Source organism: Mycteria americana, chromosome 2 (genome assembly GCF_035582795.1).
Source record: "Mycteria americana isolate JAX WOST 10 ecotype Jacksonville Zoo and Gardens chromosome 2, USCA_MyAme_1.0, whole genome shotgun sequence".
Lineage (NCBI taxonomy): Eukaryota > Metazoa > Chordata > Aves > Ciconiiformes > Ciconiidae > Mycteria > Mycteria americana.
The window spans coordinates 133,777,946-133,805,806 of record NC_134366.1 but is presented as its reverse complement, the minus strand read 5'-3'; the positions used below and the strand labels follow the sequence as shown (position 1 = coordinate 133,805,806).

The 27,861-nt window shown below is 39.1% G+C and overlaps 1 protein-coding gene across 1 annotated transcript in view; it reads left to right on the top strand.

Annotated features, from left to right (window-relative positions):
• The window catches only part of TOX (thymocyte selection associated high mobility group box), a 226,107-nt gene extending 199,385 nt beyond the window's left edge, over nt 1–26,722 (top strand). Inside the window, exons 6-9 of the mRNA XM_075495718.1 lie at nt 1,163–1,243; nt 14,242–14,628; nt 23,716–23,867; nt 26,179–26,722. Coding sequence (XP_075351833.1) covers nt 1,163–1,243; nt 14,242–14,628; nt 23,716–23,867; nt 26,179–26,215 — 657 coding nt within the window. The 3' untranslated portion in view covers nt 26,216–26,722. The remainder of the gene's footprint in view (nt 1–1,162; nt 1,244–14,241; nt 14,629–23,715; nt 23,868–26,178) is intronic.
• The last annotated feature ends 1,139 nt before the right edge of the window (nt 26,723–27,861 follow it).

Sequence of the window (27,861 nt, the reverse complement as noted above, 5' to 3'; positions counted from 1 at the left end):
ATCCCAAACGCCCATGAACACGTGAATTAATCTCTGCTCTGGGCATGTGACTTAAAAATTGTGAAATATAACAGCAATAAAAAAAGTAAATTTACTTTCCCTTTATTTGTCTCCCTGACTTTTAAACCTTTCATTTGGATGTTTTTTAAGGTTTTCCCTGCAACATGGAAGGCTAGGAGTCAGTCCTGCTTAGTTACATGAAGCCAAGATGCTTGCATAGCTCCTAAGTCTACTCTTTTAGAAAAAAAATAAAAACATGAAGTGGTGAGAAGCTCATGATAATATTTGCAAAGAGAAATGCTGATTTGTTCCCAAATCTGTCACTGACATGGCTAGCAGCAAGTCATTAGCTAGGCTCCACGGGTCAGAAACTGGTTCTCCTCCTGAAAACTTTCAACGCTAAATATCTATGTACGCTTTTCTAACGTCATGTTATGGTAGTGCTATGAGGTCCTGCCTAACCCTGCAGATAATCTTTGATCTTGAAATTTGGGCAAAACTGAAGTGATTCTCCAAGCTCTTTAATCTATTATGAGATTGTGCACATGCTGCATTTAAGATAATTTGGTGAGTTGAGAGAAATGTACAGAAATAGATCCATGCTCCTGAGAAGTTAATTAGACCGATATGGGATCAAGACTGGAATAATGACTAACGATTTATTATCCTTAGCAGCTCCATGAAGCTTCTTTGACTGCCCCCAACAGCTTATCTGGGGAAGAGAGAAAGGCCCTTGGCTGATCTGTGTGGTGCCGTCATCTCCTCCTTCATTTAGCTCAAATGTCTTTCTGCACATTCTCATCTTCCCCAGAGGGTTTTAACTCGTCTCACAAGTGGAAGCCAGTGGAGAGGCCCACACCTGCCTTCCCCCATCCCTAAAGGTCCCATTTGCAAGCACGCCCCGCACTTCACTTTGAACAATTAAACCTGAGATGCTATGAGGGATATTGTTTTTTCAGTACTGCTGGGTAGTTAAAGGGTGTTTCACAGTTAGAACAATATTTTCTTTAAAATATTTGATGTTTATTATTTCACTCTTTAAGCAATATGAGGAGGAAAGGCTGTTTACTTAGAAAGACTTTATGAAGATGCATGAGACATACCAGTGATATATAAAAACAAAACCAGATTAATTTACCAATGTGACACTCTTTGTTTTTAGGTATACAAAAAGAAAACTGAAGCTGCCAAGAAGGAATATCTGAAGCAGTTAGCTGCCTACAGAGCAAGCCTTGTATCCAAGGTAACACATAATGTATATCCATACACACATATATATAGTGACATATTGCAAACCATTTTCAGCATTTATATAGTGCTGAGCACCATAGTATTTAGTGCAAATAGCCTTGTTTGTTATCACCTTAAACTTAGGTTTTATTGAGCATTTGCACCTTAAACTTAGGTTTAAGGTGCAAATGCTCAATAAACACAGTCATCTCTCCATGAAAAGATATCCTTTCCCTTCTGGTCATAGAGATAGCACTTCTCCAGTCTGGGAGTATCATCGCAGTCCAACAGAGGAAGGAGATACTGGTAAAAAGACCTCAATATAACAAACAAGCTGTGCCAGGCAGTCACCATTCTACCTATAAGGGAAAAAACCATATCATTACCCAAAATGCCTGGGTTTGGTTTCGGGTTTCTTTAAGTACTGCTTTTTACCTTGCAGTCAGAGCACAGAAAAAGTCAAGCTTAGCTCACATAGCAAATTTTCATAAGAAAATGTAAATTTCCATTTTACATCCAGCAAGCAGTGTGTGCACAGCATAGGTCACCGTAAGGCTCTTATACTGGAACACACCAGTGTATCCCCAGTACACAGCTAGAAGAAATTTTCTAAACTGATTTATTACAAACATTCTTAGTGCCCATAATTTTGTAATAGATGCTTTAAAATTTGTAACAGACTTTAAAATATGCACAAGAATGTGAAATTACTGCACTGTGTCACTGTGAAAAACCAATTGAGCAACTTCAGAATCACTTGTTTTGGGTCTATCAAAACAAATTTAGATGTATTTTGTTCTTACATAAATAAGATCAATTTTAGAGGTAAAGATGGCAGTATGAAGGACTGGCATATATGACATGAGTAGAACTTTTCGTTAGTTTTAAATGTTTTTGGGGTCCTGCACTATACTTCTCTGTATATTATATTAATTTGTACACATTTTCAGGGGAAGACTATAGGATTAGCCATGCAAGGACCTTTCATGCATCTTTCTACATTATCTTAGTATTATTGGGCAGTGTTTGTTCTGAATTTAGAAGTTTGAAATATGGGTGTTACTTCATTCATTTTTGGAGGTTGTGTCTTAGGCATTTTAATTTTATAGCTACCATCATAAATACTAATGCATTTAGTTAAAGTGATTTACAGGGTACCTTTAATTTCTGTCTTAGGGTTGTTTGGTTCTAGAAATACTGCTTGCCTTCAGAAAGGATACCACGTGCACAAAAAACAATTTTTTTTAAAATAGCCTGCATATTGGCAAAAGATAGGTCTAAAAAGCTCAAAATATTCCAATAGGTTTTGAAGAAATGCATGAAGCCAACTTTTCACTCATGAAAATAACTTGGATGTTATTATTCAGCACATCATGGACTGTTTACATAACACTCTATATAGCTTAATTTTGAAATGGCACACATAAAAAACCTGAGATTTTTACTTTGCTTTTATTTTTTTGGAAAGAGAAAAAAGTATATTATGGCATCTTCTGAGGTTTGTTTTTAGAAAAAAATTTAAAAGATTGTTGATCACTTCAGTGCATGAAGCCATTTGTGCATATATTTAAATATGTTGTTAGTCAGAAAAGCACTGAAGCATTTTCTTAACTTTTAAGCAATTATTTAAATTCTGCCCATAATGTAAGGTTTCCCTCTAATGTGGAAAGTATCAAAATATAAACTTAATGAAGCTGAGTCCTAATTGCTTACTCTCATGAACACGCTTAATGAATCCAACAGAGCTGGCATGTAACTAAAGCAAGTCCATTTTGGAATAAGGATGTAAAATACCCAGGTGCAATATTATATCAGTATAGTCTAAATTATCATTATTAAATATTTATATGGCACCAGAAGAGTTGTAGTTCTTTAGACAAGCATGTAAGCATGAAGAAATATGTATAATACTTTATTAAGATTGTTTGGAGTCCATCTGGTCTTTTATGTCTATGTGTTGTATTATCATCCATAAAAGCTACTTTTAGAGAATATTATTAAGATTCCAAGACCTCATTCTCAAAAGTTAAGACATGCCAAAAGTAACATACCTTTTCCAAAAGTGCATTAATACAATATTAATGATTTGCTCACATGGTATGTTTTATACTTTATATCGCACTCTGTGTGAGTCTCATTTCATATGCTTATAATCAGGTGTTCACCCTGGGAGCTCCTGTGTTGTATTTACCGCATGTTGTTTAACCTTGTTTCTTTATAGGATTTTCTGTGCTGCTCATCCCAGCAGTGTTTTAGTGTAAAGACATTCTCAGTAATACTCTGGACCTGGAAGTTTGTATTGTCCATATTTTTAAACACAACTAAATCATTGTGAAATCAGGTTTTCAGTAATTTTGGGTGTCCTGCTTGGGACATCTAGAACGTCATTTTTCAGAGTATTTGACCAATATTATACCCTTCATGTTCATAGCAGAGCTCCAAGGACTTCAGGGTCAGCTGGCTGGCAGCTATGAGATGTTCAATTGTGCTTCACATCACATCAGGACATCTTCTTGCTATCCAAATGATAGGAGTTACCCAATTATCAAACTTTCTTCCTTCTCACCTCTCAGAGGACTCTGCCTGTGGGAAAAGGCAGGCACAATCAGGCAAGAGTGCTGCTCAGGTCCCCTGTCTCCAGCTCAGCAGGTGCCTCACACCTCCCAAAGCAGCTGCTCTACCAGTTTCCTAACTTTTGAACACTGATTCTGCCACTTTTTTCATGAAGTACTGCCAGTTTTTAAACAACTAGTGAGTGTAGGGCTTGTATGTGTTTGCGTATGTTTTTCTGCATTTATTTGCAAGTCTTCATTTTTCTGAAAAGCAAAGAAATGGACATATGCCATGTTATACCTGAGTGGACCAGACTTGGAGTTGAATTCACTGCAGTCATCTTGGCCATTTGAGATGCTGGAATAGTCAGAATAGTAGATTGCAGAGAAATGGGGTAAATCTCCTTTTGCCAGGAGATTTCTTAGCCTCTGCCTGACAGCAAAACAGTGAAATTCAGGAACATTGGTTTCCATCCCAAGCTCTGGGGTGGGAGTGGAGTATCAGATGAGGATGGTGGGCTCCGCCATGATACTCAGCCCTTTGCCCACTTTGCTCTGCTTTTTTCTCTTCTCTTCTCTTCTCTTCTCTTCTCTTCTCTTCTCTTCTCTTCTCTTCTCTTCTCTTCTCTTCTCTTCTCTTCAACAGCAAACCTTTACTTCATCCAGTCTTTTTCCTAGTCTTTCTCTTGTCCTCTGCATCCTCATTTCTCCTTCATACACTCATAGCAATGGGTGCATAGTGAAGGAAACTGGAGGTGAACATGAGGGACAGGCTACCTGCTCTTCATCATAGAGAGCAACCAGTACTGGGAAAACCCACATGGAGGAATAGTCTCAGCTGCTTTCTCAGATGGTACAGGTTTATAAATTTGAGTGTCATTTGATGGGAAGATGAGATATTAATCTTTGACACAATCTGTCATTGTCCCTTCCAGAGTTCAAGTCCCTCTTCCATTGCATCTTAAGGAAAGGCACCCACATTTTTTGGGAGGCATATGGTGTTTTCCTCTGGATGCATTCTTGACTGAGCTGAGAAGTTCTAGTTGGAGTTTGTCACACATACACACACACACACACACACACACACACACACACAGAAGTTACTCACACACTTAGTATGTGTAATTTTAGACTGTGTTATTTGGCAAAATCATAACTGAAAAGAGTGGAAGTGTCACCAGCAACTTCAGTAATAGGATTGCCAGCCCATCTCTAGTACACTTTTAAATGCTTTAGTGATGTCTTTATAAAATAGGGCTACCACCCAGTAAATAAGGTAAACACATGATTGTGTAAATATGTCAGGGATGCATGAATCCCAATTTAATTTATCAGTTTATTTCCTGTATTTTCTCCTTTTTTATAATGATTTAAATTAAGGGGGCTGTTGTTGAGTTTGTTCATGTGTGTAGGAATTGATATGTAAAGTAAAAATCACATTACAAAGCATTATATCTTCTGCTATGCAGATTGCCATATTGCTTATAGTACTGACTAAGCCTTTGCATTGTAAACAAGTGTCTTTATATTTGCCCTTAGTTGCAACTTTTAGTACTGTTCAGGTCCAGAAATGCAGTCTCTGGTATCTGGTAATTTGTACAGCATTACACAAAATGCTGCGAATTGCAATTTTACTTTTTCATAAAACAAGCACTTTTTCTAGCTTAACCAGCCTTTTTTCTGGCTGACATCAGAGTTTTTGCTGCATCTTTCAAGTATATATATTTAATACAAATATATATATATAGGTAATGTTAAATACTTTCATATATTATACATGTGCATCTATGTATATTTATGTAACAATATATGCATATTATGTATTTAACATGCATAAAATATGTGCATATAAGTGGTACATATATGTACGTTAACTATAGCAGTACAAGTTTAACTGTTTGAATAGTACAAAGATTTCTCTTCCCTGTTTTGTTCTCTCTGGCTAAATGAGTCTTTTATTCTCTCTGTGTAGTGACACAACTTCAAGTTTCATGCAGACATATTTTAGCAGCTATGGCTGAAGCTAAAACCTCTCAGCAAGAAGAATATTATTCAAATTCAGAATACTCAAGCATATTTCAAAACTCTGACATTGTATCTAAGTCAAAGTGGTGTCCTCACTTGACATTGCAACAAACGCATTGGACATTTTTCAGTTTTGTGGACAGTGCAAATCCTTTGGACACGTAAAATTGCTCCATGAAGTGTATGGCAGACCTAGCTTTCCCAGCCCACCACCCTGCAATTATGTTTCATAAAAAAACTAAAGGTCATACCTAGTAAGACTAGCACTGCCTTAATGCCATTAGCACAACAATTTGTAACCAGAGAGTTTCCAGGCACCCAAAATATCTGTTACACTGCCTATATCGTAATACAATTGAACAGCCTAAGGAATTCGAGTCTCTTAAGACTGCAGTGAATACACATGATAAAGTTTGAGCTACTTGTAAAAAGCAAAATGGAGACCATGTTAAAAAAAAAACCCAAACCCCAAAACAAAACCCAAACCCCAAAACTCAAACAGTAAAGTTGGTGTTAGTTTCCCATTTCATATGTGTATGTGGTGAGAGCACTTGCCTAACATATACAAAGGCAAAAAATATGTCAGCTCTCCCAGATCGTGCATCTCCCCACTCCTAAGTGAATGCAGATGTGCAGGTGTGCTCTCTCCATGATTTGTTTTCTGTGGCCCAGTGAATCCCACATTCTTTTCTGCATAGTGGCCAAGCTTCAGATGTAGGGGAGCACTGCATCCTGGCTCACTCCTCCCTGAAATAAGCAGCTGCTGGGGTTTAGCACATTTCTTTTGGAAATAAAATTCTGAATATCTCTTGATAGAGTAGGCAGCCGAACTGTCGTGTCTCCTGGTCAGGGCTTTAATCAGTTGGCTGTTGCGTACAAGGAGAACAGCATCCCTTCTGCTGCTGGCGGAAAGGCACCTGGTTTCCACTTTTTGAGAAAACAGATTCCTATATTATAGCTAGCCCCAGTCCATGCAGATGTTTTGGAATTTCATGAAACAGTTTAGGCTGTTCTCAGTGAAAGCATCATAGAAAGAATAAATAAAAAATATGGTTATGTTTCATGCATGATACTTTTTTTTTAGCTATTAAAGTGCTACAAGGCATTTGGCAATATTTCCCTTAAAACAATAACAAAATAAAAACAGAATGATGACATGCACATACAGCTTTTACTTTTTCCATTAAACATTAGAATCCCTAGCTGGGAAAACTATAACGTAAGGCTTTTACAGCAGGTACTTCATGCTTCCGTGATACCTCGGTCTTTCATTCTTTCTGGAGGTATTATGATATAGTCAGAAATTTTCAAGGAATCATAAATAAAATTATGTATGTGCAAGTATGTGATGTATCAGAGTATCTTGTAAGTGAACATATATACTTATAAAACAATTGTCTAATCTGGTAATAACACAAATCCAACCATCTTCTTGTCTAGCAAGGAAACCATCTACTGCAGCTGAAAATGTAGAGCAAACTATATTTAAGTTAACGCCATTAATTTTATTTGAGGCTAAATCATGTGAAGCTTTACATTCAGCAGTGCAAAAACCGAGACATGCTCTCACATAATTTCTGCCAAAAATGGCAGAAATGTCTTCAGCTTGAGAGAAGCCAGATTTTGATTTGGAGAGGAACTGTGTTTGTTTTTGAAGTGAGTTAATAAAACTAGATTTCACTATTAGCCTAGTGCTTCCATTTGGGGAATTAAAACACTTGTATCAAATTAAAGTTGCATATCCTTTATCACATGTACCCAGGTTACATTCATAAAACATCCATTTTTACTTACATACCCTGAATGAATCCGTGACAATCCCCTGTAGATGATGACAAAATGTGTATTTAGATTTGAAGATGTTCTTCTGAGCCACCTCAGCTAATTATAGATGACAACCCATGGCTTATTCCTTTGTTCTGAAACATCAAGAATGTGTCAAAAAGCTTCTGAACTCTCTAGAGTCCCAGATGTTGTTATTGCAATAGGTGACTGGAATTAACAAAATATGAAACGTCATTTGCTAAGAGCCTCTTGTGACTTAGGTAGGAAGGCAGCTGTACTGCAAATATGCATACGAATTCTCCACCGGAGTGAACAGAGTTAAGTCAAAGGAATCTCTAAAGGAGTTAAAGAGCTAAGCAGGACAGAAAAAAGACTGCTGGAGAGAAGTCATTCTCTCATAAACAGCTTCACAGGAGTATTAATAAAATGGCTGAGCCCATGTAGGCTAGAAGAAGGGATTCTTCTCAAGGACAGGCTTGGGGTTGGAAGTGACCTAAATGTCAAAAATGTTGAAAATGGACAGGATTATGTGAACACAGAAAAGCTGAGAGAAGGAATAAACAATTCAAGATGTTCCTTCCACCAAAGAGACAACAAAGACAGCAGATGCAAACTTCAGCTTAGGTAAGCTTTGCAGGAGCTGCATAAATATGCAGCCAGTTTCCTTCTATCTACTTCTTTAATGCCACGGTACTGGAGATAACTCACTTAAAGCTGAGTCAGGCCTATCTAAGTTTGATCACAGCCTGCACAGCCTGGACCTTCCTGGTACCAGCTGACATAATCACTGCTGTTACCTGAATGTAACCTTCATTCTGGTCATAGAGTCCAAAAAATGTTGAATTCTTCAGCATGGCTCAAGGATGAACACCAGTTACTATAGATGTGCGCATGGCACTGTCATGAAAAGGGACAGTGTGGCAACTATATAGTTTTCTGACACATATTCATGTAAAACCTGAATTGAGTTAAACTCCCTTCTAGGCTTTGAAACTCACATAGTACACGTTTCTTGTCTATGTAGAGAGGATGCCAAACCTCTGTTTCTCATTTAAGGAGAAGCACCTGTTTCTCATTTAAAATAAAACTATGTTACACCATTTTGGCTATGTGAAAAAATCTTCTGAGGTTGGAATAGGTTATGTTTACCTACAAGTAAAGCTGTTTGCATTGGTAGAAAGTTTATGGTGGCCATAAGGCTCATGTCTTTGCCCTTGAGGAGGTCCCTCAGCATGTATTTAAAGGACAAATAGGCATCCAATAGTACCAAGAACATTTACTGAATGTGCACCAGTTCTGCAATCTTATGCATATTTTACTATAAAGGGGAGCGTAATTGCTGATGTTAATAGAGAAGTATTTTGATAATGGCTGATCTGTAAATGACTGAAATTATATTGCTCCAGCTGAAAGGCTTTGATCATTAACTAGTTTTGTGAAACCAGTAGAATGAGAAAAAAAAAATTCTCTCTAAGTTGAACAACTATGGTTTCTTTGAGACAACACTGACTTTTTGATTTTATATTGCAAACAGCAATATGAGTTGAGCACTGCTTACTAGAATGAAATTATTGCAAAAGTATTTATTTAATTCCCACATATTATGGTATCATAAGGTATAGTAGATAAGAATACTGAATATAAAGCATGTATACAGTATGTAAATTGAAGATGTTCATATACATATATGTGTATATATCTATATGGTCCTACTTGCTGGCAACATTTCTAACAATAACTGCATTAACGTGTTTAAAAGCAAAATGAAGTAAGTATAGGCACTTGTAGTTTATAGGTATGCTTCTGAAGAAACACAGGTCAAAATTAGTGCTCGTGAATTGGGAATGATTCACAGCCTCTGTTAGCCAGGTCCTACCTGGTTTTCATGAAAAATGACATGGACATCCAGACTGAAGTCCACGTCATTTTTACTGAAGTAACAGTGTTGGGCTCTGATCCAAATTCCATTTAAGTTAATAGGAGACTTTCCATTAAATTCAGTAGTCTAAGGATCAGGACCTTAGAGTACTGCCTTGTTAAAACATGTCTTCGCTTTACTTTCAATCACGTAGCTGTTGTTTCTGTTCCAACAGAAGTGGGGTTAGAAGATCCAATGATAGCCAGAAGGCAGCCACAAGTTAGAAAGGGAATCAAAACCCATGTGTAGATTTCAACAGCTGTTTGGTTACCCAGATCTACAGGTGCGGGTTTGAAGTGCAACTATAGACTCTTCAAAGTGGAAGTAAAATGGTATCCCAAAGGAAGCCATGGAGATGCCAGGCTGGCATCACTAGACCATTGCTGTTTTCTCTGACACTGCTTAGGTTGAGCAGGATGTCTGTACCAAAAATCATTTCTCAACTGTAGGAGTGGGTTGGATGTTTTGGGGTGAGGGGAATCCCAGTACCACTTTCCTCTAAGGAGCTGACAACCCCGCTGGGCCTGAATTCAGTGTGTGATAAGAAAGACTATTAGTCCCAGGGCAGTTCTCTTTAGGAAAGAATAGCATAAGTGGATGAGCAATGCTTAACCCCTTAACCTAATTTAATTCTCTAATTTGGCAATTATGTATAAGGAGTTTTGGCACACAGTAGGGGAGTAGAAGGTGGATGGGAAAGTTTGCTTTGCTCTAGAATTGGAAGGAAAGGCATGAGTTTGGTGAAAACTTGGGGGGAAGAACTTGATTCAGCACTTCCCAAACTTTGTGCAAAATGATCAGTTCTCAACACTTTCTCTGAAGAACATCATTCATCTGTATCATCACACATTTCCTTGAAAGTATGATCAAGTAGAATAATTTTGTGGACTGAGGGTCATGCACCAGTACTTTTAATTAATAAAATTATATTAATTATCATAAGAGTTACAGTACTGTTTATTTTGTTTCCTTCCTTTCCCTATTTCTCTTCTAGTTTCATTCTCTTTCTGTTGGGATTTCAAAACATTCTTCCCTCTTTTTCTTCTTTTTTTTCAGTAAAACAATAGATTCTCATGAAAAGAAAGGTGGTTTTGTGTTGTGCTTAAACGGCAGTCATACTTTTTCTGTAGCATTCCATTGCCTTGTCCTAACCTACCTTGTCTTCACCTTCTGATTTTTTTTTTTTAATTTAGGCAACAGTATTAGATGATGATGTGAGATGGAGAGGCAGGTCCTTAAGAAACCCTACTCCTGGCCTATGAATAACTTGAAAGATTTAGAGTAAGGCTTTGACCTGAACTCCAGAACAAGTAGAAGCCAGTCAAAGAGTATAAAGGACTGTCAAGAAAAGCTAGTTTGTGGTGCTAGTGTATATTCGCTAATGTATGTGTACAATACCACTGCCTACCATTAACTAAATATAATATTCTGTCACCCTCTAGTGGTGGGTCTACAACAGCATACTTCTGGTAGTAGTGATGAAAGATTTTCTTGCTGCATGTCTAGAAGACCTTACCGCGTGTGGGAGAAACTAGGCTTCAATGTTAGATGTCCTGTGCATACAGATTTGTAATTTTGATCTCCACTGCATATATCTGTAAATGAATTGTATCCTATAACTTCATGCCAAAAATTAGAGATGTAAATTGTCTGTGTTGGTTTTGGGCAGATTAATTAATTAAAGAGGGGAGGGGGTTAAATTACTTCTGTGCTCTTTTCCTTGGCTAAGGCAAGAGACAACTGACTGAATTCCAACCTGCAAAGTTAGGGAACATGTCTGTGCACTTGAAGCCCATATTGGCTAATCAGATCCCTTCTTTCTTAATTCCTAGTTTTACCCACAATAAAAGTCCTTGTCTAAGACTGTCTGATGCTGTACTGGACAAGTGCAATGCCCATTCAAATCTGTGAAAGCAGTAATTGTGCCTGACATAATAGCACGACCTATGCATCATACGCACCTCTTGGTATATTTGACAGTAAAGGGACACAACAAAGCCAAAATATTTGACATCACCTATTCCATTAGCTTCAGCAATACTTACAAAATCTGAGTTTCTGACCCAGCCTTAGAAAAAGCTGAAAGTGCAGTATACTAGAGAATAGCATTTAATGGGTTCATTTATCAAGATTCCCAGTAACTGATAATATTGATGTGGTTTACACTGATATTGGACAATTTGGCTTCAGATCACATATGATTTAAAGCGTTCTAAGTAACAGCAAAATACTTGGTTTGAAACTGATGTGTTGTGCTTTTCACTGGATCAGGAGGTAGTGAAACATACAGAAAGCTGACTTATAGCTTGAGACAGCTGAAACAGTCCCTTTTGATCGCTTTGCAGATGCTCTTCTCAGAGCTAAAGCAAGTGTTACTCATTTCTGGCCAGGGACTGTACAATTCCTCTTAACATAATTTGGTATTTCAAGTATTAAATGATACTAAGTATCTGATATGTCTGTAATTTTATCAGTATGGGCCATGCGTTCTCGACTTACGTGTGAACTCAGAATTACCCAATAATTAAATTGGTTCACTGTATCTTTGTTAAAGAGGTGTATGGCAGCATCTTTGTAGTCACAAACGAAATATAAGTATGTATCAGTATGTCACAAATAGTTCTGCAAAGGCTTTTTGATACCTCCTTACCAGGAGGAATTGTTTAACCGATCTGGATCTGCCCTTAGACACTTCAGGAGCAATTACCCCTTCTCGGACCAGCTAGAGCCTTCCAGCTACATCATGGAAAGGCAAGGTGTTTTCATGAGGGGACGATGCACTCGGTAAAACTTCAAGTTTCTCAAGAAAGAACACAGCATACACTTTTTGTAATGTGTAAAGAGCCCAGGACACTCAAGAGGAGGATCCTGACCATGCTGCTAATTAGCAAACCTCCTGAATCTCTGAAATGTTGGCAAACCTGCCAGTCTTTTCTCCCACACTCATGAGACTGTCCTCCAAATACAACTGGAAAGAGAAGGGGAAAATATTTCTCATGTCGTCATGAACATTAGTTCAGTGTTTTAAAAATAATACCAAAAAATGGCAGATTTTGCACCTACCTTCAGGTTTTATCGTTTACTATCTGTGGGGTTTTATGTCTGTATCTGAATCTTGCAAACATGCATATAATACATATTGCAAACGTGTACATCCACATGCGAGCAGAGCTAGGCAGCTCCACAGAGGCAGAGATTTGCATTTGTTTTATCATATTCATTTAATTTCCCTTAGTTTACTGGAGAAAACAAGTTTTTTTGCTAATGGAACTGCAGTTATACTTGGGGAAAATGAAGTTATCTTTCTCATCTTTATCATCGCATATAATGAAGCAATTTCAGTAACGCGCGTGTCAGCGGATTGTTGGTGATGGTACATCCTTCAGAAAGAATACAAATAGACTTCACTGACCCTGGAGTGCTGAGAGTAACATGAAACTTGCTCTGACTTGTAAACTGAGCAAACATGACATGGAGGTCACAGAATAAGGGCATATATGCATCTTTCAGCCCTTGTTTTGACAAAGTGACTTCTTTCTCCAGAGGGACTTTTCTGCCATTTTTTTCCAGCATGTTTCACCTTTCACTGGCTATTAATCCCAGTATGACTTAACTGCAAATTATGATTCCCACCTATAAGCTCATGGGAGTTAATTCTTAAATTTTTTTCATCATTTATTTGAACACACAGAGTTAGCACTCAGAAGATCTAAGAAAGTAAGGGTATGGAAAACAACTTAACAAATTGAGTTTAAATCAAATGTAACAAGTTATAAATATTAGAATAAAGAATATTATTAAAATTCACGTTCATTAATGGAAATTTTTTATTACTAGCACCTTTATGAAATCAGGGTAGACCATAATATTTTTTAAAAACTGTGCATCTTCTAATACTCTATGCAGTATCCTTCCAGCTTTAGTAAGATAGCTTCCCTGTGTCTGATGCGGTCTAACATTTATATAGACATCAGTTTTAAACAGAATTTTCAGAACTTTATGAACTGGATTAACAAAGGAAGTTTTGCTAAAACTGAAATTATTCAGAATATTCTTATTTTTCTGAATGCATGGCTTGTGAAACATGTTTGATACAGGTGTAGATAGCATCCCAGCACAGAATACTTCAAAATAAAGGTATCAGCACAGCAACTAGCATATTTATTCAATGCAGTAGAACAACTGTGGATGGGGTTTAGCCTCTTCATCATGTTAGCTAACTGATAAAGCACTATTTGCAGTTATCAACATGTATGGTAAAGGACACTGAAATTCTTATCCCTGGTTTGCAGATGGGAAAATGAGACATGTCAAAGATCACTGCAGACTTTTGCTGGAATCCACCCTCCTGAATCTGGTTTCAACTAGGCCATCAAATTTGATGACAACAGTAATGTCTGCCTATGGGAACAAATGTGACAGGCTGGGTTGTCTCTGTTGTGTAGGTTATTAGGTCAGTGATGCCAGTTCCAAGTTTGGAAAAAGCATAATGTCAGGCTAGGCCAGGAAGCAGAGGGGCTAAATTCTTTTTTTACAATGCTGAAGAGAAACGTGTAAGGTAATAGGGATTAGTTATTTTTCTAGTGTAGTCACCAAACTCCATGTCAAGGACAATCCAACAGTCCAGATACGTGTTTTCCCATGGTGAGACTCTTAAAGAGACTTTGGGGGGGAGAACAGCAGCATTTTGTAGCTTCTAAGTATTGTCTGGTTTTTGTTTTTTCTCAACAGAGCTACAGTGAACCTGTTGATGTTAAAGCCTCCCCGCAACCTCAGATGATGAATTCAAAGCAGTCGGTGTTTCATGGGCCTGCCCAGGCTCACTCTGCACTGTACCTCAGTTCCCACTACCACCAACAACCAGGAATGAATCCTCACATCACTGCCATGCATGCCAATATCCCCAGGAACATCGCGCCCAAGCCCAATAACCAAATGCCAGTGACTGTTTCCATAGCAAACATGGCTGTGTCCCCACCACCACCGCTTCAGATCAGCCCCCCTCTGCACCAGCATCTCAACATCCAGCAACACCAGCCGATTTCAATGCAGCAGTCCATTGGAAACCAGCTACCGATGCAGGTCCAGTCTGCTTTACATTCACCTACAATGCAGCAAGTAAGTTTGAGCTTTTCAGTTTTCTGGGAAAATGGGGTTTTTTGAGAAAAAAAAGTCATCCAGAAGTTGACACAGTGAGGGAGATTGAGAGCCATGGATTAGCTTTAATTTTGCAGAGAACCAAAATCACAGTAGTATAGTCTGAGGACTCAGTCCTTCAAAGGCAAGAACAAATGAATGAGTTTGCGTAGATGATGAGGAACTTCAGTGGAACTGTTTGTGCTGGCAACAATATTCATCACATTCATCTGAACACTAGCCCTGTCTCCCCCCCAAATTCAGGAGGCATCCTTTAAATAGGAATGTGTCCGTAAATCCATCTACAAATCTGGGAGCACCCTGAAATGTAAGTGAAATGTTAAGTCTTCGGGAGACATATTTTACAAACAAAAGGCAGGCACGTCTAGAAAAAGATATTATTGTAGCATGTGCTATTATCCTTGTGCTGACCACGACGTGGAAGAGTCAGAGGCAACATGAAGCAACACAGGTTGTGTTAAACATGCTAGATTAAGTGAACACGAGTATGTTAGTTTATGCTGCATTCATAACTTCATTTTGCTAGATAGACATACCTTTTTTTACTGGAAATAAGTGGGCTGTCCGCAGTACCCCAATATGGTGGCTTTTTTTTTCATTCTCAATGTTTTAGATAGTTGATTCTCAATGCGTTTCCTAGGAGTTCTGAATGAATGCAGGCCAACCATAGTATTGTGACTTTTGGACCCAGGACTATGGAGAGTTAGAGCAGATTAACTCTGCTGATTTCATGAGAGAAAATTTCCTTTTGTATTGGATGAGATCTGACTATCAGTAATAAGATCTTGCTTTGCAAAGAAGCATTAGAATGAAAATTTTTTGGATGGAGTTGCAAGAATCTACAAAATTTGTATACATAAAACTTGTCAGTTCTGGTTGGTAATACATAGTCATGAACTTGCTGCATGTTTTGAATATCTCTATAAATTCACCTTTGCTAACAAGGCATTTGCATTTGCTTTCCAAGACGGAAACATTTCATCTCAAGATTGGTCTTTAGAGATGGGAATACCTGAACACAAAACATAGCTTCTAGCTGGGAGAACAATTTAACAGGGAAAGAAATTTTCCAAAGCAGGACAAAAAAAAGAAGAGTTGAAAGCAATCTGGACTGAAAAATTTAGTTGTTCAGAAGGTAAACCAAGGTGTGCTCAGGATGATCTGGATTTTTTCAGAGACTTTGATCTTAGTCTCGAGAGTGATTTGGAGTAATCAGACAGGAAGGAAAATTTTTAAAGTGTTTACAACTTTTTCCTAGTCCAGTTTATTTTTCATAATCAGAGTAAACAGACTCAACAGACTTAAGACCACACAAATGTGGAGTCTTTTACTGTTGTGTAGTCCTGAAGGTTTTCCTTCAGTGTGCTGGTGCGAGTGTCCTGGGAGAGCCCATGCTCAAGTCTCAGAGAAACTCAGGAGTTAACCCCAAGCCTGTGCAGCAAGAATTAGCTAGGGGAAGTCCTAGACAGGTGAGCCAAGAGGGTCTGCCTGGAGATCCCAAGGCTGATGCAATCCTGGTTGAACCTGGAAGGCTCAGAGCAATGAGAGACAAAGCAATGGACAGAGACTCAATGCAATAGCCTGGTTCGTTTACCAAACATGAAAAATGACATCTGTGACAGCAGCCTGTTGAGACTGTATAGTTATATTTCAGAGCGTTTTTATTGCAAAGTGATTCAGTTTCCCAAGTTCAGATTGTTTGCCAAGTTCAGTGTCACTTGTACATTACTTGTCCAATGCAGAGCTATAGAAGATCAAACCCCTTATGTCTTTTCCAGAATCATTCATAGGCTTAATTTACCAAACAGATTTGAAAATCTGGCTTTATTTATTGAATTAATGGTATAGTAGGGACTATCAAAAGATGTAATGCAGATGTTATATACTTACATATGTATAGATACAACATCATCATTATTGTATGAATCCAAGCGCTTAGGCATTATTCCAAACCATTACATACTACAAAAAAGGTAAAATAATATGAAACTTCTGACGTTTTATTTTACCAGGTTGCACACTTGTAGCATATGGTGTGCGTGTCAATGGCTTGAGAGTACTTTCACTCATCTGTGAGATGTGTGGCATGCAGCTGAGTTATTTCTAGCTTGAGAGAAAACACGGGGCACTAGGTTGTAGAAAACAGGTGTCTAGAAGTCAATTTGTAGACCTGTACCATGATGAGTCTTTTGCTTTACTAAGTACAAGTACAGTGAAGTAAAAAATGCTGTACCTCTATGTTCCTCCTCTCCATTTTTAAACTCGTGAAAGGTTAGTTTAAATACTTTTTACCAACTCATATTCCTTAGTCAGAAAGGCTGATGCGTATAATGAAGATACCATGGTGAGATATTTCTGAGCTTCACTCAAGGTGACAGGTGCTTATTACCTGTTGAAATGCTACACTGTCAATCACATTTCTCTTTAAGCACTGTGGAACATCTACAAGCCAGTTTATATTTCTTACACTCCTGCTTTTGTTTCAAAGTAATACAACTTTTGAGCTCTGGAAAATCTATGTAATTTCACTTTGGAATATTTGTAATTTTTTTTTTTTTTTAGCATACAACAGTTTACACAGTTTGTGAGTTGAGTTTAAATATAGAATCCGTTTCCTTTAAAGAGTAATGTTGGCAAACACAAAGCAAAAAGTATGTTAAATTTTAGGGCAACAGGTGTACTAACAACACCATGATTTGCCATGCCAGAGCAGAACGGTAGTATCCTGTCTAGTCTCTTAGGTATGACTCTTTCTAGACATACTCAAGAAATGTTAGAAAACACCATCCCAGGACTTCATACTGCATTAGAGCACAGAGGACAGCCTGGCCACCAGGAGCCATGTAGCAAGAATTCAAGAAACTATAACTTGAAAGTAAAGGCCTCCTTCTGACTCAGTTGTCAAAAGACTCTGCTCTTCCCCTCTGCTCAAAATTGAGCAAACACTCTGCTGATCACAGAGCATGCTAAGGGGGAAAAGACATAGTGGGGAAAAAAGCGAGCCCTCCAGATGATGACAGCAGCAGAGAGTCAACAGCAATGAGGACAAACAAGAGGTGTAGCACCACTCTGTATGTCCGGCCCATGGTGAGGAGGGAAGGAGGACTCTGGATATGAGGTTCAGTCCCCGGCAGAATGGCGCAGACCACTCCGCCTCATAAAAAGACAGCCAAGAAGAATGGGAGAATATGTAGTCTGATAAAGCAGAAGCAGCAGTGGCATTTAATTCAACCTTTTTTCAGTTCCTCTTCCCTCAGCTGGTTGATTTCCTCCATGCTAAAGGTGTGGCCACCCTAAGCCTTTTCCAAAGACTCCAGCAGGCATCCAATTTCTGTAAGGAGCAAGAACAGAAACCAATTAACATCCTGCTCCCAACAGCGTGACTTGCAACAGGAGACATTTTCCTTTTCAGAAACATCACCACCGCTCATACCAAACAGACTAATACACTTTAAGAAGAAATGAGATAAATTTTCTCATGTCACACTGCAGTGTGAAGCTTAATAGGCAAGAGAGGGGTAAGTCTGTCAACAGCTTCCTAGCAGTCTTATACCACAGGCGTTCTCAGACTCACCTGGATGGGCACCACCATTGCAGACAGGCAGCTGTGCTGCAGACATGTTAGAAGCAGCAGTCACAGATCCCACCGATGGTGGGTTCTTATTTTTTTTCCCAACATCCAGCTTTGAAATAGTTCATGGCTTACTAGTGTGGTGCTCAATGGTAGCAGGCTCTGGGAATCCCTGTTCTCTACAGATCCCCTGCTTTAACACTGTGGCTCTGGGAGGTGTGGCCACTCATTTTCTCCGGGACAGGGAGGATAGTTTCTTATCAAAGACCATCTTGTAGTATGTCTGAAGGACTGACAGCTCCAAGAAAAATCACATAAAGATCCAGATTTCAGTCCTGGCAGGCAGGAACACAGTTCTCCAAAACCACTGTGCGTGAAACCCACAAACTCTTCTGTGCGTAACTTTGAGGAGGGACGGATAAGAAGTGCTGACCTAGGGCGAGAGCTCTGCCCCCACCGCTGCCAGGACAATGAGCTGATCTTGATCGGCTCTGCAGGGAACAGCATGTCCTCCTCCACTTCCAGCCTTCCACGGCCCTTGCCTGCACGTGTGCAGCTGCCAAACCAAGAGAGACTGCCAGCTGGAGAAGGGCAGTCTCCTCCAGGAGTCCACAAAAACTACAGAACATCAAGAAGATCAGAAGTGTTGGTAGCCAAAAATCCTCAGTCACTGCACAATTCCTCTTCTTTTTAAAATCAATTAATTCTGTGGAGTATGCAGCTGATGCAATGCATCCAACTTGTTCTGAAACGCACAAGGCAAAGTAAAATTTAGGTATTAGCATTTTGGTTCTATGCCTAGCATTAGTAAATTTTTTTACATTTCTTTTAAACAACTTTCTCTAGTTTGAGTTATATGAATATTTTTTGTAACTTCTGCAAAGTAGACTATTTTGTCTCTATTCCTTTCTGTTCCAAAACAGTTAATGAATAAATTAAATAATGGGCACTACTGTAGACCTTTGGGGTGCTCATTTACAGTGTTAATCCTTTACACTGTAAAAAATGACCATTTAGTTCTATTCTCATAATTAGATTTAAATTAGATCCTGATTTTGATGATATTTAACTTCTAATTCTGAAATGCACTATATTTTTCTTAAATATTATTAACAGGAGCCATGGTAAAGTTTTACTTTGTTAAAGTCTAAATCCACTGCATAGCATTTTTGCTTTCATCCACTTTTCACACACTGGAAGAATCCCAGTAGATTAGAAGAGTGCGATTTTTCTTTCATTAAATGCTCATGTGAGCATCTTATCACTTTATTATTTTTTAACTTATACAGAGTTGCTTCTCTCCAGTCTGTTTCTTAGGTTTGACGTTTAATTTTTACTTAGCTGGGATTAGGTGATCTGAATCTTAACCCTTGTCATTCAAATCAGCATGATTTCTCCAAAGTTCAGGCTAAAACAGCATCTGAAGCTGCAACCGGTTTTCTCTTGCAAAGTCGTTCTTTCCTTTCTCTACTTAAACAGACACTTGTGCTTCTTTCTGAACATACCCCCCTCTCCAGCCTGTTGTACTGTGCTGTTTTGTGTGGAGGGTGATGAGACCAAGGATTGACTCCCTCCCAAATGTGCCGTCCTTGTTGAGGAACCCTTTTAAGTAGCCCTACTGGAAGCATCTCATTCCCTGCTTAAAATCCTTCACCCAAGCATTGGGTGGGACGGTGAGTCCCATTAAAATCTCTGTCCCGCTTTGGTTCACAGGTAGAGCAAGCAAAACTCGATTCTTAATGTCTAGTAACCATGGCTGCAAGTGTGTGCATAACAAAGAAGCAGAAGATTAATGTATGTCACTTTTTTTTTTTTTTTAATAATAACTTCTTTCAGTCTACTTTTAGGTATTTCTTTTCCCTTAGAAAATAAATGTATACAGCAAGATGATTGCATAGCCTGCCAAAAATAATAGCCTCATTTTTTCTGGTATATATTATATACAGTAAACTCAGAGACCTGCTGTATTTGTCCAGATTTCTTCCCCTTTTTTGTTACGCTTTGTCTTCAAATGAGGTCAAGAGAAAAAAAAATCATTAATATCTGTCAACTTCCTTTATAACCTTAAGGAAAAATCTTTGTATGATATCACACAGACAGATTTTCAATTTCCTTGTGTAATAAACAGATGCTTTAGGATTTGGATGTAATTTAAAGGTTTAAAATATCACATTGAGATTGATGAATAAATCAGTTGTGAAGACAAAAACATTGATGCCTGTTGAAAATACCTCTCCAGACAGGCAGGAAATGAAATTAGTTCCCAGTAAAGTGTGGAGATGAGGATCACTGTTTAGTTCTGCTGCAGGCTTTTTAGGACTTGCTACAGTGGCACAACGAAACTGCTAGGGCTACAGAAATCTAATTAAAGAGCAAATGTCCCTCCTGACATCGAATTAATCTTTATCAAGTTCCCTATTTTTATTTCAATCTGGAACAAGAAAATGAAATTTAAAATTCTAGGCATGTTGCAAAACAGTTGGTGATTTTCTCTTGAGCATTACAATGCAAAAACTTTCAGCATTGTTTAATTAGACCTCGAAGCACTCATTTTCTGAGCACTTTTTTTTTCATCATTGTTTGTTAAGGGCTTACATAAGTGATAACACAAATATTTACTACAATCCTGGTACAAGGCTGTGTCCCTCTGTTGTACAGATCTGTATTTCCAGAGTTTTTTCTGTTGATGAAAAAGCTGAAGTAATTACTGTTTACATTTTAAACATCACCATACTTTATCAGACCTTCATATTGAGTTCAGGTTTCTTAAATTACTTTGCCTTAACAAGCCTACTTTCCAACACCCACATTATGACTTTTGCTGCTGGTATTCCAGTAGCCCTCAACCAGGCTCGGTGCTGGCCGGTGCTGGCTGCTGCCTCTCAGCAGCACTCAGACCACATCTGCGGGGCCGGAGCTGGCCGCTGCCCGCTGGTGTGCCACATGGCCCGCGGGCCAGTCTGCTTCTGGAGCTGGACCCTGGCTCAGATACCCCTGCGCCGCGTTACAGTTTATCACGTGAGCACGTCCCAAGAAACAGGCCCCGATCCCAGGCGGTTATAAACGAAACGGACTTGCCAGGTGCAAGATGAAAGTGTTGTTACCATTTATTTTGCAGATAGGAGAATTAAGTTCGGATCTGTGGTCCCAACCTTAGCATGAGAGGTATCGATTCAGTCCAATCGCAAACGCATGCATGCTTCGCTGGAAGAAAGCCAAAGGAATTTGGCTGTGGTCACACAGAAAACCTGGGAAAATATGAGCATAAGTCCCCCACCCAGTTCCAAGCTGGCATTTAAACCACAGGACCATCCTCCTGTATCTAAGCTATTTATTTATCCTAAAGCCAGAAGAAATGGAACAGATATTGCATACATGGTCTCTTCCTCTGATTTGGGGAACTGTCTCTTCTTGCTGCATGAGTACTTAGGTCTCTGTGCCTGCTCACTTGCATGCCTCGCTACAGCACTCCTGGAGCTACTGGCCCCATATAGTGTTTTTCTTGTAGGTACGATTGTTTCATGAAGACTGATAAGAGATAGCTCAGGGGCTTTGCTACCAAAGGTAAACCTGAGTGCCTGAGGGTAGGATGTGTTTCTGTGGCTAGTTTCCTCTTACAGCTAAATTAGAAAGGTCTTATGGGTGATGTTTTGTATAAAAACTACGACGGTGATATACAAACCCAATTTTTCTGCCTTCTAATTACACAAAACTCCAATTAAAGTCATTGAGAAGTCTGCTCAATTACAGTTTCCTTTGGATTTGTTGCAGGCATGGGGGTTGTTTATGCAGCCTCATGTGCGGGTTTAGAGCCTGGTGAAAAGGCTGTGTACAGAGCACGGGGGTTACAGTCACCACGGGTGGGTTTTATTTTACCTTATTAGCAGGGCAGTATGTGTTACATGACAACTAGATGCTGAATTCAGCTCCTGAGCTTGCCCACTCTGTTTCTTGGAGTCATCAGGGACAAAGCGAGGCTTCAGAGAGCATTTAAGGTACTGAGGTGTGACTTGGGATATTCTCCATATGGAAGAGATTAGGGAAGAAAGTTGCTCTCATTTACAGCCTAGGCAGGAATCTGCGGTCAGGATGAGCGGAGTGAGGCGATGGTGTACGCGAGAGGCACGGCAGGGCAGAACACCTGCGGGACCTCCAGGGAAGAGACGGAGTATACTGCACGAAGAAAGAGGGATGTGAAGAAGCAAGTGGCATGTTAGATTCGAAGGAAGCTCATTTCTGGGGGTGGAGGGGGCCAGGCGGAAGCTGAGAATACTCATTTATCTTGATTAGAGGTAGCGTGGCTGAGTTGTTAAACCTGCAGAAAAAAACCAGCTCGTCCCAAAATTCCTTTCTTAAGGAAGGCTGTGTATATGAAGCGATCACACATACTCCACTGGAATTTAAAACTAAAAGCTATGAGCTTTAATCCTGTCTATTCTGTATGTGGACTTAGGCCAGAAGGAGCGGGTTTTCAAACTAGCTATCTTGGTTCAAGTTCAGTTTCTGGTTGAGCAGCTACACATCCAGTTAACTTGAGTGGGAATTGTATGCCCTTGCCCCAGGAAGGAGCTTGGTCTGGTTTTTTTTCAGCAGACTTCGATTGCTTTCGTACAGCATTCCCATACTTTTATCCAATGCAGTTCTAACTTAGCAGGAACATGATGTACATTGATACAGGGTGAACCAGATACACTAGCCTTGAAATTTCAATTGTTCTCCTGGTCTTGAAACACAGCATTTAAACATCCTTGTATATCAAAAGAGCTAAAAATTATTATGACTTTTCATACGACAGATATTTCAGGGAGCAGGTTAGATGTCTCTTTGTAACTTCCACTTTTTTTTCTCATCTTCCTGGTTTCAAGAAGCAAGTTATTCTGTGCTACTTTCACTACATTAGTCCAACAACTGTTAAAAAGCTTTGGTTGAATTTCTGTTTAGTTGAGAGAGAAGTACAAATAAAAGAAGCAGCAGATGGTCCCTTTGTGACTGAATGAAGAAAAAGGGTTTTGAGAACAATATGTGAATAGGTGTAGTCTAATAAAACAGTCAGCCACCTGCTGCCTACATCCTTCAAAAAGATTCTGTTGCATATTCTGGGAATTAACGACTTGTGTGTGTCCTTACATTTAATCTAAATGGAAGCTCTAAGGAGCAAACAGACCTTTTTGCCCCAGTGCTGATTGAGTTGTTCTCTTGGTTTTGAATTGTTTCTGCTCTGTGTCTTTTAGTTCCATCCTGTGACTGTGTAATAGCTAACAACGATTTGGCAGTGTTTCATTTCTCAAACCAAAAAAAGATTTTAAAACTTAGAAAGCACCTACATATTTTTTCCTATTTTAAGTTTGATAACCTAAAGTACCCCTGGAAAAGAAGTATTCTACCATTTCACAGTACACACCGTTTGGGTTTTTTTTAATGCACCCAACCTGTTGCTTGGTTTCCATACATTGTAATGTACTTGCTTTCTCCTCTAGGGATTTACTCTTCAGCCTGATTATCAGAATATCATCAATCCAACATCAACAGCTGCACAAGTTGTTACCCAAGCAATGGAGTATGTTCGTTCAGGGTGCAGAAATCCTCCAGCACAGACTGTGGACTGGAATAATGACTACTGCAGTAATGGGTAAGCAGCCAGTGAATGCCACCTTGTGTCGAACAACATTCACGACACAAGTATCTGATAGAGAATTTGGAAATGGCTTTGTTGCCTGTTTCCCTATGGTATTTCAGAAATGCATCTGCGATAGCACCATATTTGTTCAGCAGTAAAACTGTTGTGGGAGAACAAGTTTTCAATACATACGTTTATTAGACATTGTTGTCACCTTATTACAGCATATACACTTTGGTCTTAGAGAACTTCCATTCCTTAGAAAATCAGAACTGAAATCTTAGGGAGAAGGTGTAGGAAGGAAGTGTTAAGATTGCTGCCTTCTACCTGAGAGGCAAATGGCGTGAACTATTTTCTCCAAGTACTCCGCTGCTGAGGAGAGCTTGCTGCCAGTGAAAACAACTAGTTTGGGTCATGAAAACCTACATCAGTGAGATGCAGGGGTGATGTGTGGGGTACAAGATACCTGGAAGGGAATGGCATGAAGATCACATGACTGTAACCAGAAACAAAACATGCCTGCAGGAGCTCTGTGCCCCTACCAGAAGGTTAGTAGCCCCTTCAAACCCTCAGCTCTTCTGCAGCGTGTTTTTTGTGGAGCCATGTGATTGTCCCAGGAACTGCCTGGAAACATTTAAGACTCTGAAAAGAAGGTATCTTTTGGGTTTTAAATGATAGATGTTGTGCCTTGTGAACATGTCCACCAGCCTGACCTCCCCTTGACCTTGGCATGAATCCCCAAGGCAAAGGCATATAAAAGCTCTTGGTTGCTACCAAAGTGTCAAATCCAGCCCAGACAAATGAACACAAAGCAGAACTAAAGACCAGCTTCGCCCATTACATTTACGCAAACTGAGAATTTCACTTGCATTATTGTTTTAAAGTATTTCTGGAACTCAAACTAGAACTGAACAAATATCTTTTTCTGGTTACTAGTTCAGAATAACACCTTGACTAGAACCTGCTGACACTGAGGCAGACTTTAACTAATCTGCACAGCAGCATCACTTGCCCCCATACATATCGCTGTTGCCCCATGACTTGCCCCCTTGTTCAGCAGAATGGTCTTGCTTCTGTGCTGTACCACCATAATGTCTTGATCTGTGCTGCAGGCCCTTGGAGGAGCCTACCCAACCCACAGACTTTTATACCCACTTAAACTGAGCTCTGACTAGACTGGCCTCTGTCAAACAGGCCATAGCCACCTGTGGCTTTGACTCCTGGTCTCTTCTGGAAAAAGGAATGTGTGATCATTGCCGGCAGTGCCCTCTAGGTGCCCACTGGGCATAACTTTCCATCAGCAGAAGCTTTTCCTGAGCAGACCTTGTATATACCCTGTATAGATATGCCCTTGTGAATCTGTGTGCATGGATTTAACCTATCTCTGCTATAGCATTGGCATAAATTGCCAGTGCAGCATAGCTCGCTCTGTGCTGTTCCCAGACTCCAAACCAAGTAAGCTGTAAAGCTGTGGAAGAACAGAACTGGTGCCTGGGTTTTGGCAAGGAAGCAGGAGATTGAGAGTAAAGCCTCTCTCCCAGAAAATCTCTGCAGTGTGAACCAAGCCCCATCAGCGATGCTTCTTCTGCTTTAAATGATACTTTTTTTTCTGACTTGTACAGACTGTTCTGAATTAGAAACTGGTAAATTCCTCCTTTTTGCTCTGAACTGATATGCTTCAGTTGAAGCTGAAACCCAGCAAGAACTGAATGTAAAAGTGTGCTAGACACAGTGCATTGGTGGAAGGTCTCCTGTAGAGCCTGGTCTCCAGTAGAGAGTTGGTCTAGTTGGCTCTGCCAGAAGCTTCTGGTGTTCCCTTGCACGTGTTACCTGAATCTGCCAACGCAACATGTTTTGGCTATGTCTGTACTAGAAAATAAAATAGGCCAGAGATATCAGTGGCTGGCACCCACGTTCACGTAACTAAGCTCTCCTGCCCTCTAAGGAAAATGGCCACATCATATAGGGTGCTTATGGAGTATCGTTCGAGACCTGTGCTAAACCATCAGCTGTGCCTATGTGGTTTGTGAGAGAGGGATAGTCAGTGCTACCAACCCACTAGTGCAGGTGATCCCAAACCAGGGCTTAAACCCATGCCCCAGGCCTGTGTAGTTTAGAGCCAGATGTGGTCTCCAGGTTGCTACATGCCACTATGGCACTAGGATTTTTCTTATTATTACCATGGTAATGCAGCCGTACTTCAGTGATTTGCTTGGAATTAATGACATGCAGCAGGGTTGTGGGGGGTTTTTTGGAAGAATAGAACTAAAAATTTGACAATTTTTTAAAAAAAATCACATTTGTTCTTTTTCTCTTTGAACAGGGGCATGCAGAGGGACAAAGCACTCTACCTTACCTGAAAATCTGAAACACCTCTCCTTTCCACTGAGGAATGCAGGGAAGTCTTTTCATCATGGATTGCTTTATGCAGTCAAGGCAGTTCTGCATTTTATTAGGAAATACAAGTTGCTAAGCACTTAGGACTATTTGAGCTTGTGGGTCACCCACTCTGGAAAAAATAGCCTTGCTTCTTTCTTTTTCTTTTTTTCTTTTCCCCCCATTTTTTCTCTTTCTTTCTCCTTTCCACCCCTACCCTGAGATCCTTTAACGGACATTGCTTTTCTTCTTCCCTGAAGGAAACTTGGATCATTCAGATTTTATGTTGGGTTTTGCTGTGAAGTGCTGCGATAGTAACTGCCTTAGCAACTGTAGATGTCTCGGATAAAAGTCCTGGATTTTCCATTGGTTTTTCATAATGGGTGTTTATATGAAACTACTAAAGACTTTTTAAATGGCTTGATGTAGCAGTCATAGCAAGTTTGTAAATAGCATCTATGTTACACTCTCCTAGAGTATAAAATGTGAATGTTTTTGTAGCTAATTGTAATTGAAACTGGCTCATTCCAGTTTATTGATTTCACAATAAGGGTTAAATTGGCAAACATTCATATTTTTACTTCATTTTTAAACAACTGACTAATAGTTCTATATTTTCAAAGTATTTGGAGAAAAAAAGTAAAATATTCCCAAATGATATTAATTAAAAATATTGGCTTTGTCTCATGAAATAAACACAAAAAACTAGGAAAAAAACTAATGTTGATAAAGAGCAAACACATTTATTTTGTACTGCCTAAAAAATGCTTCTTTTTTTTAAAGAAAATCACTTTATGTGTACTGGTTAGTAAACGTCATTTAAGTCCTTTTATGTATAAAACTGCCAAATGCTTACCTGATATTTTATTAGATGCAGAAACAGGTTGGAGACAGCTAAATTATAACCTTTACATATGGCTATGTATTATTGTTTCTTCATACTGTGTCTGTATTTAATCTTTTTTATGGAACCTGTTGCGCCTATTTATGAAATAATAAATATAGGTGTTTGTAAGTAAATTTGTTAGCATTTTAAAGAGGTTTCTTTGACGCTTTAACTTTTGCTGGCACAAATTGTTCACAATTGATGTGAATACTTTATTTAGTTTTTACAGTGACATATATAACACCAAACCTGCTTTACTGGCAGAAAATGAAGGTAACCAAGACTTATTTCTGTATTTCTTTGGTTGTTAAGGAAAAAAAAAAGGTATTTTAAGTAATTCCCTTTTTAAAGCATTGTAGCAGAAAGTTGCCCAAAACTAAGACTTGAACCAACAAAACTAACTGAATAAAACTGCATAATGCTGCTTCTTGAAACTTCATCCGTTTTGGTTAATTAGTCAAGTGGAATAAAAACATTACCAACAGAAATATTACCAAATATGCTTCAGCCATTTTATTATACATGCAAAAGGTCCTACAGAGTTTTAGGGAGTGTATCACAAACACATCCTAAAGTGAAAGGTAAGTTCAACAGCCACAGGGAAAGGCATTAAAAAAATGCAAAAGAAGGTATTTTGTCAATGTTTTGGACCAGGGATAGCTCTGAAAATATATTTCTGGAGGATTTCATCCCAGATGCCTGTCCAATTAATGGAGAGTACCACTGATTTGTATTTCCTATGTG